Source organism: Colobus angolensis, unplaced genomic scaffold, assembly GCF_000951035.1.
Source record: "Colobus angolensis palliatus isolate OR3802 unplaced genomic scaffold, Cang.pa_1.0 Scaffold164, whole genome shotgun sequence".
NCBI classification, from domain to species: domain Eukaryota; kingdom Metazoa; phylum Chordata; class Mammalia; order Primates; family Cercopithecidae; genus Colobus; species Colobus angolensis.
In genome coordinates, this window is record NW_012114755.1 from 1,335,928 (window position 1) to 1,352,256 (window position 16,329).

General features: G+C 43.0%; 1 protein-coding gene across 2 annotated transcripts in view; it reads right to left on the reverse strand.

Moving 5' to 3' along the window:
* The window catches only part of SERGEF (secretion regulating guanine nucleotide exchange factor), a 238,266-nt gene that overhangs the window by 88,857 nt on the left and 133,080 nt on the right, over positions 1-16,329 (reverse strand). For both annotated transcript variants that reach the window (XM_011937443.1, XM_011937442.1), the window contains one exon: positions 6,344-6,380. In XM_011937443.1, coding sequence (XP_011792833.1) covers positions 6,358-6,380 — 23 coding nt within the window. In that variant the 3' untranslated portion in view covers positions 6,344-6,357. The remainder of the gene's footprint in view (positions 1-6,343; positions 6,381-16,329) is intronic.

Genomic DNA, 16,329 nt, shown 5'->3' on the forward strand with positions numbered 1-16,329 from the left:
AAAATATCTGGTGAGAGTATAGGACAAATGGAACTATCATATTGCTGGTGGGGGTGTAAATTACTGCAACTACTTTAAACGCTGTTGCGCAGTATTTACCCATTATAAACATGAACTAGAATTCCTAGTCTTAATCACGCACCCAAGAGAAATAAACGTACATGTCTACCAAAAGGCGTGTATAAGAATGTACATAGCATTCCCAAACTGGAAACAACCCAAATGTTCAACAGTTAAATGGTTAAGTAAGTTGTGATACAGTTATACAGTAGAATATTACCGAGCATTATAAAATTACTGCTGCATACAACATGAATGATTCTTATAGACACAATGTGTTGAACAAAAGAAGTCAAACACCATTCATATGAAGTCCAAACAAAGGCATCTTTGGAGATAGAAGTCAGAAGAAAGGTTACCTCCGGGGGTGGGTTATAGCAGAGATGGAGCGTGAACTAGTCTTCCAGGGTGCTGGAATGTTCTATATCTTGCTCTGGGTGGTGTTTTCTTAAGTATATACATATGTAAAAATTCATCAATCTGAACCCTTAAGATTTGTGCACTTTACTATATATTTTATACTTCAACTTTAAAAGATAAACAAAAACTACTCTGAGTAGTTGCTTACCTATCAGACTGGCAAAAATCCGAGTTTCTTAACATATCCTATTAGGGAGACTGCAATCAATAAGTACCCTTACATATTGCTAGCACGAGTGAAAAATGGCATAGCCCCTATGGAGGCCAATTTTGAAGTACATTGCACAATTACAAATATATTTATACTTTGACACAGTAATTTCACTTCTACGAACTTACCCTATAACTATACTCTCCTACTCATGAAATAACATATATAGAAGGTCATTCACTATAGTGTTGCTTAAATAACAAAAGACTAGAAATTACATAAATGTCCATGAACAGGGCACTAGTTAAATAAATCAAGGTACAAAGGAACATTGGAATATTACATAACTGTAAAAAAAAAAGAGCTAGGACAGCTTTTATACTGATATGGAAAGATCTCCCAGAAAAATCATTGAGAAAAATCAGGCACTGAGAAATGAGCATAGTATGCTACCATTTATGTAAAAGGCAGGATAAAAACATATCTTAGTATTCACTTACATTTATAAAAGGACACTAGAAGGATACAGAAGAAACTAGTAACAGGCTTTAGCTGCACATGTGGTAGAAGGGTTTTGGGGAACTGGAGAGAGGGAGATAGCATGGAAGGGAGTTTTTCATTTTCAACACTGAAATAAAAAGATGAAATACTCCTATCTGGTGGCTTTAAAAACAGGCCGGACCGTCACCAGTCTGCAGGAAGGCAGCATCGGGTAGTAGTCCACAGGCTCTGAAATTAGAGGCGTGGGTTAAAAACCTAACACACAAATTCTTCCTACTTGTGTGACCTGGGCAGGGTAAATTGCTCACCTTCAGCTTCATTTTCCCTTACCTAGAAGACGGGATTAACCAGAGGACCAGCTTATCAATTTGCTGTGAGGATTAAATGGGATGAGATAGTTAAAGTATTTACATTCTGCCTACCTTGTTGTGCATAGAAACATACAAGTTTGTATCTGCCTCTAAGCTCTCTACAAGGCCCTAGGGTTTGGAGATATCACCTCTCAAAGGAATATCCAGTGCCAAAAAAAGATTTATTTCTTTATATTCCTATTAAATTCTTACATGAAATTGCTTGATAGTTTCATGCCAAGGTCAGATGTTCCGCCATACATATTATAAAGGTTCAACAGTTGAAAATCATCTGTGAAATGAAAAAAAAATCCAAGCATATATTATAGCTCCAATTTAGTAAAAGAATTGGCTCTGCTTGGAGGAGGAGGAGGCATCACACTTCCCTGCCAATAACCAACCCTTTAACAATGCCTGTCTGGCAAGCCTGAGTGCTCCAGGAAAAGGCCACCAATAAAATCCTTCCAAGGTCTGTGCGGAGCAGGGAGAGAGGAAACGCAGTCAGCTCTTTTTTCTCCGCAGGAAGGGAAGACAAAACTGCACATCAGGGGAGAAGGCAAACAAATTGCCAATTCAAGTCAAAATAAGCTGCTCCTGATGGAAGCACAACAGCTGGAGCCAATTCATCCAGACACAGAGGTGAGGGGCCTGAAAACAGAGGTGGATCTGGGGACCCTGCCTCTGAAAGGCAGGGATCTTCTCAGCAAGTGATGGCCACATGCCCTCAGTTCACCTCAGCCTATGCCCACAAATGGCAGTTAGCCAGTGAGCTTTGTCAGATGTGGAAAGAAATCCTAGGCGGAAAGGAAGAAAGCGAATTAGTGAAGCAGCCAAGCGGACAAGCACCTGCGGAGCACCTATGACATGGCAGGTACTGAGCATGCACTTGACATACGTATGCCATTGGGAAGAACAGCTTCTGGGAGTGGGTATCAGGGTGTCGATTTTACAAATGAGGAATCAGGCTCAGTGAGGCAGAGTGATTGTACAAGGCACATAGGTAGAGAATACCCAAGCCAGCCATGGTCAATGGCCTCAGCTCTCTCTGATTGTCACCTGAGTCTCTCTATGCTCAGCTCCAACAGTTCTTAGTCTAAAGCAAGAACTCACACCACTTCACCATTCTGTCTAGCCATGGGGGCACCTGGTGGCAAAGACAAAACATGTCAAGAGAAACTTAGTTGGAAAACTAAGGAAGTAACTAAACCAAATTTCAAAAGAAGTGGAACAAAGAAACCCAGAAGCACATAAAGCAGCAGAGTAAAATTTCCATCTTCGCAAGAAACTGAAATGTGCCTTCCATGGGGCTTGCCTCAGGCTGGAACATGCAGGGCCTGAGTTCCTGTCTGGGACAATGAATAGCAGAATCCCGTCTTTGAACAAATCTGGGCTAGCACCGTTTCCAGGGCTCTTTGGATGTGCAGATTCCCCAATGGGAACCCCAGGCTCCAGTTTACAAATCCATCCTGCAGCTATGCTGAGATCTTGCCATGGACCCTGATATCTAGGCTGGGAAAGACACTTCCTTCTCCAGCTCCTGAGATTCCTACCCTGGCCTCAGGCTTATAATTATTTCCTTCCTTGAGGTCTTAATACAGAATAATAATAATAATAATAATAGCAGCTAACATTTATTGAGTCTTTACTTTTGTGTTAGGCATTGTTCTTAGCACTTTACCTAACAATCTTATGAAGTCAATAATAATATATCCCAGATGAGGTGATCAAGACACAGAGAAGGTAAGTCACTTATACAGGTTACACAGCTCGTAAGTGGAGGAGACAGAATCTGGATCCAGGCAATCTGTCCCCAATGCCTGAGCTCTTCTTTACTACTACCCATACTACTTCAGTCCACTGGAAATGATAGAGTGGAAGGAGCAGTTTTGGAAGTCAGGCAGACAGCTGTACTATTTACTGTGGTAACCGTAGGACCAGTTCAAACCAATTAATCACTGCTTAAGTTACAGGTAATGCAGAGCCAAAGTTACCTGGCATGCTCAGGAGAAAAGCTTTAGCAACCTAATTGTTACCATCGGCCAACCAGCTGCACTGGCATTACCTGGGATTAGTTTAAAATGCCACAAAACCTTGACCCACTCCCAGATTGGGGAGATTGATTTGCGAGTTGTCTCCCTGTCTCCTTGTCAACTGACTCACAATAAAGCTTTTTTCTTTTCTCAAAGCCAGTGTCACAGTATTTGCTTCTATGTGCACTGGGCAGTGAGCCCATTGCTCAGGTAACACTGCTACTTATCTTTACAACCTGTTTAACCCATTTAACCTCTGAGCCTGTTTTGTCTCTAAAGCAGATACAACAAATATACTTTGAGGAATTGTTTCCATTAACCTGAGACAGAGTAGGTTCTCAATCATGTCCTTTCACCATTCTCTGTTTCACCTCCCTTTCCAAGTTGATTCATCTGTCACACACTCATTAGACATTAAGGTTGCTTCTACCCTTGGGCAAAGTTTGACTGATTTATGTTATCTTCTAGTCTATTCTATAACTATTTTGTGCCTTTTACATGTGGGACACAGCACCAGGCACTGAAGGGCTAGAGTTCAGGAAATGAAACTGAAGGCAGGGAAATCCCTCTAAAGTAGGCAAAGGCAGTAGGGTTGAGGGGAGGAGCTCAACCCCATGGGAAACATGGCTTTAAGCTGGTAGGAACTCTTCTTCACCTGCAACTTGTCTCCCTCGTGCTGGCCTCCTGGCAGGGCTAACAGGCAGCTTCTTGTAGCTTCCTGTTTCAAAGCCTGCACCCTGCAGAGCACCCACTCAGGGCCTCATTCCTCCAGTGATGGAGAGCTTCTTGCTCCTGGCTGGCAGGCAGGTACATACGTGCAGAGCCCTGTGCCTGCACTCACCTTTCCTGACTCTGAAACCATTATTCAGCAGTCTGTGAGCCAGGTCCCAGGCACTAGGGATACAATGGAAAATAACAGGTCTGCCCTCAAGTGCTCGCCAGCATGCCCTATTCTCCCACTGCCTCTGATGGCCTCCACACAGGTAACACTGGACACATCTTTCCAGAATGTCAGTTTCTCTCCCAACAAAGAAATATTTCACTACAACAGTTACACTAACCAGTATTTCTCCCCTCCTCCTACCCAACCAAGAGAAAAGAGAAACCAAAGGAATTTATATCTGCCAGGTATTTCACATAAATTATCTCACCTAATCACAATAACCCTGAAAGGAGGAATGATTATCCCATTACAAAGATAAGAATATGGATGCTCACACAGAGATGGAACCGGTTTGAATCAAGGCTGTCTGCCTGCAGAGTCTTTGCTCCTTCTACAGCCCCAGGCTGCCTACATCAGCTCAGCCTGTCGCTTTGCTAGCTCTGACCCATTCCTTCATCTGGATTTTGTGCTTTCACAAATTTAGATTCCCTGCAATCTTCTTGTTTGTGTTGGTCCCAGGGGAAGCCAACCTCCCCCAGTCCAGTGACAGCAGTAGCAGCAATGTCCTAGGCGCTGCCTTTGACTCTTTGATTAGCTTGTCTTAATTACAACCAGGCTGAAGCAGTTCCGGTATAAAGTATCTGGTCCTGCTGCAAAGCATGCAGGTTTGCTATTACATTTTCTAGCTCCTTCTCTAACTTCAGCCCCTGTTACTCCCCACCTCCTCTGCTGTCCTTGGTTCTGCCTCTTTGTACATCATGTTTGGGCCTGCAAAGTAGTGCTTCACACTACTGCCACCCCAGGCAGCCAAGCCAGTCTAGCTCAATTCAGAAAAGAACATGTGAGTCTCTGCTAAGAGCCACGCACTGCTTTAGGTGTTGTGAATAGGCAATAAATGAGGAAAACACAAGGGCCTTGCCTGGTAGAAGTTCAAAGTTAGAAGCTAGGAGACAGGCGTGGCCAGGAACAGAAATTATTGACAGAAGTCAGTCAGTGGTGGGGTTGTAACAAGAGTCCTAAAATATCAGAGCTGGAGGGAAACTTGGTTTTCTGTTTTAACTTCTCCATTTACAGCTGGGGAAACTAAAGGCCAGAGGAGGGCAATTACTTTAACACATAACACCAGGTAACAATAACAAACATTACCAAAGCCCCTACTAGGAGTTAAGCGTCATTCTATGTGCTTCGCATATCTTAACTCTTCCCTTCAACAACACTATGAGGTAGGCACTATTGCCCTCCCCATTTTAAAGATGAGCATAGAGAAGTCAAATACCTTGTCCAAGTTCACATGGCTAGTAAGAAGTCTGTACTGAACTCAGGCAGTCGGCCCCTACACTGCAGTCTCTTTAATGTACTGTGAGATGGAAACTGAGTCTGCCTGTGGAAGTAATGAGAAGGCTTCTTGAATGAATAGATCTAATTATGAAAACACTAAACTGTGATTATCCAGGGCCAACTAAGAGGAAGCCTCTATTAACCAGAGGTTTGAGTCCAGCTGGGAGCTCCTGAGTGCCACTAAATACAAGGCAGCCAGGGCAGTGAGCAGAGCCGCATATTTCCAAAGAAAGAGCCAAACCAATAGGAAAGAACTTTTGAATGAGGATTTATTCAAAAAACCAGAAGCAGTCCAATCATGATTCCTTTTTATGTCTGGCTTTCTACACATGATGCCCCTCAGCCTGTGAGTTCTTTAATATGCTCAAATGCCACTTCCCAGGCAGGGAGGCCAGCTCAGGTACCTTAAAAAGATGCTCAATGACATGAATTGAAATATTCAGAAAAGGAGCTTCTAGTAAACCCTTGGTCAACCAAAGACTTCCATTTTCCCCAATCTCCCCTAAAACATGCATGAGCACATGCACCATGGCTTTTGGTCAACCAAAAGTCTTCTCCAATTCTGCCACATGACTTTCAGAAGAAAGCTATCAGTGTAAAAATTACTCACCAATTACTGCCAAATTATGCTCTGAGCCACAAGAGACCTGTAAAAAAAAAAAAAAGAAAATGGATAGATATTTCAGTCAGTATATTTTATAATCATAGTTCTTTTCTAATGACACTAACATCCATTTTTGGCAAAATTTAGGAAGGAAATAGAAAGCAGCATCACATACAAAAGTTAAGATTGTAATTACAGCACATTCACAGCTACATAAAAAGAGAAAATAAAGAAATATTGGATGGAAAGGCATCAGATATTAAAGTTGTCTTTAGCTAGTGAGACCATGAGTAATTTTTTAAATCCTTTCTTCCTTTTACTTTTTGTATTCTTCAAACTTTCTATAACGAGCATAGGTTACTGTAAAAATGGAAAGATAAGGCAATAAAGATAACAGTTTTTGAAAACTGAACTAAAAAGACCATCACTCTCATATGGACTGATAAAATGAGCAAAGAATTCAGTGGAAACAGACTGGTCCGTGAAGAAATGTTTGACTTTTTCTCATCTGTCCACTATCCCTTTCACCTACCAGCCACACAAACTATCTGCAGTTCTTTCAACATGTCATGTTCTCTCACACCTCTAGTCCCTTGCACATGCTTGTTCCTCTACCCAGAATGTCCTCTCCTCTACTGCATACCTAAAAAATTTCTACTTATCCTTTAAAATCTCAAAGTATCTACTAAGACTCCTTTGCTGTTGTGTCTAGGCAGACTCAGGTGCACCTGTCCTTATGCCCTTAAATGTACCCCCACCGTAGCAACCATCTTGTTGCCTTTTATGATTGTTTCCTGTTCTTATGAGACTACATGTATTTTGAGAACATGGTTGAGTCTCATTCACCTCTGTATTGCACGGATGGATTGGACAAGGCCTGGGACTCAGTTAACATCTACTAAATGAGGGAATGAATGAAAGAACAAAGTACATAAAAGAACAAATACTTAATACATAAAAGACAATTTTTGGCTTTCTGAATCCAGGATTTCCAACCAGTGAAAGATACTTCTTGCCCTTCAGTCTCCATATGTCCCAACCGCTAGCAGGAGGAAGTGACTGGGAATACAAAGGCATAAATGGTTCCCCAGAACTAATTAAGAGGAGCTCTAGACTTTGGAGAACTATCCTGTGACCTTTATCAGGATACTCACTTTAGCTCCTTGCAAGAGGAATGTTTCAAGTACTCTGGAATGTTAATGCTGGAAGAGCCCTGGAGATACCCTACATTATGAGGAGAAGATGGAGGCTCGGGAGGAAGAAATAACTTACCGCAGGTCCTAGGCAAGTCTGTGACAAAACTAAGACTAGAGCCACCACTCTAGTCTCTACTTCTATGAAATCAACTTTTAAAATCCACATATGAGTGATTCCTTATTGAATGAGATCACGTGGTATTTGTCTTTCTGTGCCTGACTTATTTAACTTAAAGTAATGTCTTCCAGGTTCATCCATGTTATTATATATGACTAAGTTAATATATCAGATTCTTTAAAAATGCTGAAAATAGATTTTGTTTTCTCACCACAAAAACGACAACTATGTGAAGTAATATATGTTAATTAGCCAGTTTAGTCATTCCACAATGCATACATATTTCAAAACATCATGTTGTATACAGTAAACATATACAATTTTATCTGTCAATTAAAAAAATAAAATAAAATAAAAAACTAAGACTAGAGTTACTCTGATTCCCTTAATTCTCTCACAAGTTCCTTTGGTAGCGTTTCTCACTCTTTCCCAGTGAAAACCACTTGTAAGTAATATTCAATGGTTCTTAGCGCAGGCCCCTGACAGCGTAGCTCAAAAGGCATTTGAGTATTAGAAGCCAATCTGCATATTCATAGGTGAGAAGGGGCAGCAAGGTTTCCTAGGCTTTTTCCTGTGTAGAAGCTGTGCTTCCCAGATCCCAGTTTCCAAAGGGAAAAGGTTACGCACACTTAAGTGGACTCCCTGACAGTGCTTATTTGCCGGTAAGTATTTCCAGGTTGTTTAGTCTCTGAGCTCCTTTGAGGCTGGCTCTGTGTCTGACTGACCTGAGGGCTCCCACTATGCCTCACTCAGGACCATATACACAGCACAAGTTCATTATATGCTTCCTGGCTGTAATGAGGCTGGTTCCCTAGGTCTGTTACAGGAAGCTATTTAGATTGAAGAATTGGAAAAAACTCAGATGTCTAACAATTGGGAAATGCTTATGTAAATTATGGTAGAGCCATCTGATGGACTAATATGCAGCCTTGGAAAATGATGCTTATAATAAGAAAATATTCATATGAAAAATTACATAAAAATTGTATATATAATATGATCTCAACTCTATAATAAAGTGTGAATAAGAATGACTGGAAGGAGATACAACAAAATGTTAACAATGAGTATGATTTTTCTTTCTCTTTTTTTCTAAACTCTGAATTTTATAAACAATTTTTATAATTAGGAAAAAATCTATTAAAAACAAGAAAAAATAAGTGTAATGCAGTTACCACCATGGAGGAAAAAAACTCACCTGGGTATAAAATATACATGTGATAAAATCAGGAATGTTTAGAAGTAGTGGGGGAAAAGGATTTGAAGGAATTTAAATTATAAGGGTAGCTGTATCATGGTGGTAAGATTGTAAGATATTTTTTCTACTATTCTCTATTTTCAAAATATTATTTAACTGTGGTGGCAGTAGTAGTGGTGGCTGGGGCAACAGTAACTGTAGGAATTAAAGTCAGTATATATTGAGGATTCATATGTGCCAGGTGTCATGCCAAGGTACTTTATAAACATTATCACATTTTAGTCATTACAACAATCTTTTCAGGTAAGTTCCACTTTCTTATTTTAGACATAAGGAGACTGAGGCTCATACATATTAAATGATCCTCACAGCTAGACAAGTGGCAGCAGCAGATCTAAAACCCAGGTCTGCCTGATCTCCAAGCTAGTGTTCTTTAGTGCTACATCATGTTATCTTTGTTATTGTTTTAAAGTTATTTTATTTTACAAAATGCAGAGAGAGAAAAGCCCTACTTCTGACTGCCGGGGTTCACCCTGGGGCTGTGACTGTAGAGCTGAGCAGCCTTGAGGACCAGGGGCTTCCAGAAACAAGCCATTGACAAATGTCAGTATCAGACAGCACATTAATGAAAGAGACAGTGATGAATGGATTTTGTCAAACCAATGTAGAGCTTGAAGCTCAAAGTTCCCCACTGCTTCTTGCTGTCTGTGTGCTGGCATAGAGGTCAGGCGACTGAACACCACAGGCCACAAAATCCCAGTGTTATACTCCCTCAGTGAAACTGTATCAATGACCATATGCTTCATAATGCTCCTGTCTGCATCTACCCACTGCTCAGTTGCAGGCAGCTTTCTAGAAGACGCTATTAACAATGGCAACGCGCCCAGGAGAAAAGAGATTCAGGACCGGGAAACTAGGTGAGCCCCAGGTCCTCCCCTTTCTGGCTCTGAGACCTAAAGAGCAAGGTATCTGACTTGACTTCTTGAGCCTCAGTGTTCTGAGGTGTAAAAAGTAAACAGTGTCTTCCCTGCCTGCCTTACAGAATTGCTAGAGGACAAATGAGACAATTTATCCCCTTACAGCCATGCATCTCACCTTCTTTATGCACAAATCTGACCATGTCATGCCCATGTATAAAAACTTCACAGGATTCCAGCATTGGTAGGGTAAAGCCTAAAACATCTTAAAAGGCCCTCATTAGTAGGTCCCTGTTTACCTCTCTGGCCTCATTTCCTGCCTCTGCTACTCAGAACCCTCAACCCAAATAACATAATCCTTTTGTTCTATTCACATCACATTACTTTTTCTCTAAGAACATCATGTAATTTCAGGCCTTTATGCATGCTATGCTCCTTGCCCGAAATTCACTTTCTCCCACTGTCTACCAAGGCAAATCTTTTAAGACTGCTCAGCCGGGTGTGGTGGCTCATGTGTGTAATCCCAGCACTGTGGGAGGCCAAGGCGGGGGGGATCACTTGAGGTCAGGAGTTCGAGACCAGCCTAGCCAACATGGTAAAACCCCGTCTGTACTAAAAGTACAAAAACAATTGGTGGGGCATGGTGGCGGGTGCCTGTGATCCCATCTGCTCAGGAGGCTGAGGCAGAAGAATTCCTTGAACCTGGGAGGTGGAGGTTGCAGTAAGCCAAGATCACGCCACTGCACTTCAGCCTGGGCAACAGAGCAAGACTCAGTCTCATTAAAAAAAAAAAAAGACTGCTCAAACAACACCTCCTGGTAAAGCTTTCCCTGATTTCTTCAGGCAGAGCCAGCTGCCCCACCCTGGCTATTCCCACAGCACCATGTATCATGGCCCTTAACACACTACGATGTCTGTTCACAGACTGTGTATGTTAGATTCTCTGTCTCTCAGACATCCAGAAGACTGCCTGCTCAGTAGTGTTTCTGCCACAAAATCTAAGTGCAGGTCATGGGGGTGAGGAGGTGGCAGTGCAAAGAGAAGGGACTCAGGGAAGGTATATGATCCCAAAGCAAGTATGAGCAGCAGTGTGGCCAATCCAGTCCAACTGGAGACTGACCCTGACATGCACAATGCGGACAAGAAGGAGACAGCATTAGAAGGATATGGCATGAAGATGCTGGGGGCATTGAAAGCAGAGAAGGGTTCTTCTGGCAACTCCAGCACAGCAAAGCACAGAAGACTATAACAGAAGTCAGTTCCAGGAAACAGGACCCCACTATAGAAAAATCAGGTTCTAGCTTGCTGATTGGGGCCTTCTGGAGAAGGGGGACACAACTCCCCAAGAGTAAGGGGTGAGAAGCAAAGGTGGCTGTGGAGAGCTGCTCTGTCTTAATGCTTCCCAGACATGAGAGAGGTCTGCTCTGTTCAGGGACCTCAGCCCGTGAAGTCAGAGCTACAAAAAACAAATTCCAAACCCCCACTGCCACAGGAATAAGATCTCCCACCCACCCACCAGGCTAGACTTCATCAGTTCTTGCAAGGCCAGTTAAAACTCTCCTAGGGGTGGGGTCTTAGAAAACACAGCTGGACCAGGGCAAGAGCTGACTGATAATATGCTCAGTAAATACATGCTGAATGCATTAACGAGTTAAACAAATGAAAAATTTAAGCAAAAATTTGATGAATGTGAAAATGTTTGCCAACTGTTGGATGTGAGTACTTTGGTTCTCAACAGTACAGTTGTACCTGTTTGTAAAAACAGCTGACTGGCTCTTATAGAATACTTATAGGCCAGGCACTTGGCTAACTACTTTACCTATATTCTCTCATACAGACTTATACAAAACCTAAGATATTCTTTTGTTACAACCATTTTACAAATGAAGCTGCTGGGGTTCAGAGAAGCAAGGTAACTTGCCCAGTGTTTCACAGCTAGTGGAGGTGCAGGATTCTGTGATCCTTCAGGTTCAAGCTTTCTTCCTCAAAACGGTATGTACCCTTCCTTTTCTCATATAAGATGGAAATAAACTACCCATCCAGTTCCCTTACATCTGGCAAGCCCAATGCCAGGGACGTAAGGCTGGGAGAGCCCTAGATTTACAGGGCCCAAACAACATCCTGACTGGGGCTAGGAGGGCCCACCTCTGGAATGATTAAGGAGCTGTTTCCAGGGATATTTCTTAGGGGAACGGCTGCAAAATGGCAACAAAGTTCTGTCGCCTGCCCTCCTCATGGACATCCCTTGGCGAGAGAACGCCGCCAGGCTGTTCAAATCTGAATATTCTAAATGGAGAAATTGGGGCGCAGAAGACTGGGGTGGGAAACGAACACCGGGTTGCAGACCAGAACTCAGGGTCAGGTACGCCAAGGAGAGGAAATGAGGCGAGGTCAGCCCCACGCCACCAGCGAGGGGCTGCTTTCCTCTACCGGAGAGTGGTAGCCAGCCACGGCCCAAAGGCCACCCAGGGTGCTAGGTGGACAGCGAGGCCTGCCGACTGGTTCTCGCCCCGTGCCAACGAGTCCGGGTGCCTTCAAGTGCTTTGGCAATGGGGCGTACGTGCGGAGATGCGTGATGGCCAGGGTGGAAGGGGAGTAACAGGGTTTAGGCTGGTATGGCACTGGGCTATGCTCTGTGCCTCACTGCGAGCCCGTGGCAGACACAGCCGCCAGGGTGGGAGAAGCGTGCCGGAAGCAGCTCCAGAATGGCAGCCCCAGCTGGCTGGGCAGCCTGCGCCGCCAGGGTTAACAGGCCAAGGGAATGGGCGTCTCAGTGCCACCTTTGCTAGAGCTCTGCCCAAACCCAGTTTCCATCTGTGTATCTCTGGGGTGACAACCAGACTTTCCAAACTATTAAACGCAGTGCTTGGAAGCTGGGCACGTTTTACAGGCACACTGCAATCCAGTGAGCCACAAGAGTTCCACCCCTAAGCTCAGAAATAGTCCCAACTGGGGAAGGCCACCGCCACACCAGAGAGGCAGTACAGCTGTTTGCTTCTGGAAGCACCTAGCCTTACAAAGATATCTTTAACTCTCTCTGTGGGCTTGAATTTGTATTTTATTTCATATATATGTATGGGAAATAAAACGAAGGCACACTGTATGTATGCCTGTGAAAAAACAGTGAGGCTTGAACTAGGTTCTGCTATCTTCCAGAGAAGTTGGGGTGAGAAGAAAAGAGCTAAAGTTTGGTTAAGTGCCTGGATGCCAAGCATGTGACATTATAGAATTTCACTTTACCTGCAATACCTCCCATCCTCACAGCCACTCTGAGAAGTGGGAATCTGTCTCCCTACATAGCAGACCAGCAAACCCATTCAGAGCAGTTAAGTCACTGGTCCCAGGTCTGCTTTGGTGCAAAGTCTATAAGCTACCTCACTACAGACATTGCCTCCTCCTCTTCTGATACTGGTACCACAGCGTCCCTGTCACAAAGTCTCAAACTCTCAAGTGACAGTTCTAACTCTTTCCTTATCTCTCTCCTACCCTTATATTTAGGCTGTCTCCAGATCCTGTTAATCCTGCCTTCTCAACGGTTCTCAAATCTGACTTGTTTCCAGCTGCTATCATCTTAGTTTAGTCCTTTTTGCCTCAGCCTGGAGTCTTAACAACCAATGACTTGAAGTTTTTTTCTCACCATAATATCATGATCTGATCTGTTTTTGTTTTTGTTTTTAGAGGCAGGGTCTTGCTCTGTCGCCCAGGCTGGAGTGCAGTGGTGTAAACACAGCTCACTATAACCTCGAATTCTTGGGCTCAAGCGACCGTTCTGCCTTAGCTTCCTGAGTAGCTAGGACTACAGGTACACACCACTATGCCTGGCCAATTTCTTTGTTACTTCTTGTAGAAACAGGATCTCATCATGTTGTCCAGACTGCTTGAACTCCTGGCTTCAAGCGACCCTCCTACCTCAGCCTCTCAAAGTTCTGGGGTAACAGGCATGATCCACCGTATGTGCATGGGCATGATCTGATTTCTTTTTAATTAAAGTTGTCACAGTTATCAAAGTCTCATTACTGTTTAACACACATTTTACCACTCCTTTCCTACATAAACCCTCCAACCCAGCAACACGAGTCTCTTTTCTATCTCTGGAAAAATCTCTTGTTTTCCCCACTTTTGTATCTTCATTTGTACCATTCTCCCTTCTCCACACCATTCTAAATCCAACCAACTCTACAAGGCCTAGTTCAAAACCTTGAGGCAGTCCCCCAGATCACCTCAGCCTTTAGGAGATCTGCCTCCTCTCAATTCTCACCACTTGCCTTGGCTATAGTTTGCTTTTATCAAATCTCCTTTGTGCTTTTAATAGTTTGGACATGAGTATGGGGCATGTCAGTGTGAGGTAATGGAGAGAGTTCTGGATATGGAACCAGAAAACCTGGATTTAAGTCCTGATGCCCCCCACGCCTACTTCCTAGCCATGTGACTTTGGGCAAATCTCTTTGCCTCCTTCTCTGGCCCTCAGTTCCCTCATCTGTAAAACGGAATTCAAACAACCAGGTATACTTCACGCATGCTAACCTCTGCTATCTACAGAATAAAATTCACTTTGGGCTTGACCCCATTCTACAGATACATTTTAGGACTTATATATTATTTGAGAACATATGGCATAGGCTCATTATGAAGAGTTCATAATCCCAGCACTTTGGGAAGCTGAGGCAAGCAGGTAGCTTGAGCTCATGAGTTCAAGACCAGCCTGGGCAACATGGCGAAACCCTGTCTCTATCGAAAATACAAAAAAATTAGCCTGGCGTGGTGAAGTGTGCCTGTAGTCCCAGCTAGTTGGGAGTCTGAGGTGGGAGGATCATTTAACCTAGGAGGCGGAGGTTGCAGTGAGCCAAGATCATACCACTGCACTCCAGCCTGGGCAACAAAGTGAGACTAAAAGAAACAAAACAAAACAAAAAACTTCTTCAGTCTAAACAGTTCATTTCCTTTTCCAATAATTTACTGACAGATAAGGAGAGGGCTTGAGAAATGTCTACTGAATTAAAATATAATATACACAGTAATTAGACTATAATATATACAATTAAACTAGCCAGGCAGTCAGACTGCTTGCTTTTCCCATAGTGCCCTTCTAAGGGAATGTCTTCATCATAAATGGCCATGTTGATACCATGTGGTCCTGCTTCCTGGGGCCATACCTAACTGGACTATGGATGGACATCTGTCTCAATGTGGATTAATGCATAGATTGACCATAGCCTGTGAAATGGCTTAGTGAAAATTCTGCCTTGTAACAGTTTTAGGGAGTGAGTCCTCTAGTTTGTAGCTGGAGCAGCAGCTGGAAGAAATAGACACAAGGAAGGTTAAGATAAGGAGGAGGTACAAGCAGAGGAGTCAGAAGCAGCAGGAACAGTAAAGTGAAGCTAAGTCACCAGGATGTGAGTTCTAAAGGAAGAAGCAATAGATCCTACTGCTGAGGGCTCAAGAAGGTTTAGGCTTTTGAGTTGCCTTGGGTTCTAAATGACTTTCCCATTGTTCTTTTATAAGGCATTTGCTTCACCTGTTTTCCTTACTTATGCTAAAGTACAATATAGTCTTCACAATAATAATCTGCAAGTATCTTTGGTCCTTGCCGGCTAAAAACGCCTGACACAATACATCTGGATTTCAGTAAAGGCATGCTACTAGGTTACTTAAGTTACTCAGTACTTGTACTGAGAACAAAATGGAACCATGGGAGTTGGACAATCCAACTAAAAGACAGGCAATTAATAGATTCAGGCCAGGCAAACATCCTATGGCAGGCTTCTCAAAAAAATATAACTCTTTCCCTAGTGGCCATGATAGGTTAAAATTAAAAAGACTGCCAACACCAAGTACTAACGAGGATGTGAAATAACTGGAACTCTCTTACACTGCTGACGGAAGTGTAAATTCAACAACTGCTTGGGAAAACTATCTGGCAGTATCTACTAAAGCTAAACATATATATGGACACCCAAGTACCCAAAATAAATTATTGCTTACTTCTACCAAAAGGCATGTACAAGAATGTTCATAGCAGTTTTATTCATAATAAAAATATGAAATAACACAAATATTCATCATCAGTATAATGGATACAGTGTAGTTCATTCAGAATACTTTACAGCAGGGGTCCCCAACCGCCAGGCTGCAGACTGGTAACATTCCCTGGCCTATTAGGAACCAGGCCACATAGCAGGAGGTAAGCAGCAGGCAAGAGAGGGAAGCTTCATCTGTATTTACAGCTGCTTCCCATTGTTCACATTACCATCTGAGCTCCGCCTCCTGTCAGATCAGCAGTGGCATTAGATTCTCATATGAGCGTGAACCCTATTGTGAACTGCGTGTGGGAGGGATCTAGGCTGCGCAATCCTTATGAGACTCTAACTAATACCTGATGATCTGAGGTGGAACAGTTTCATTCTGAAACCATTCCATACCCACCTCTTCCAGGAAACCGGCCCCTGGTGTCAAAAAGGTTGGGGACTGCTACTTTACAGCAATGGAGGAAAATACTGATATTCACAACATAAATAAATCTTTAAGAATGATAATATGAAACTCAAAAGTAGGCAAAACTGATT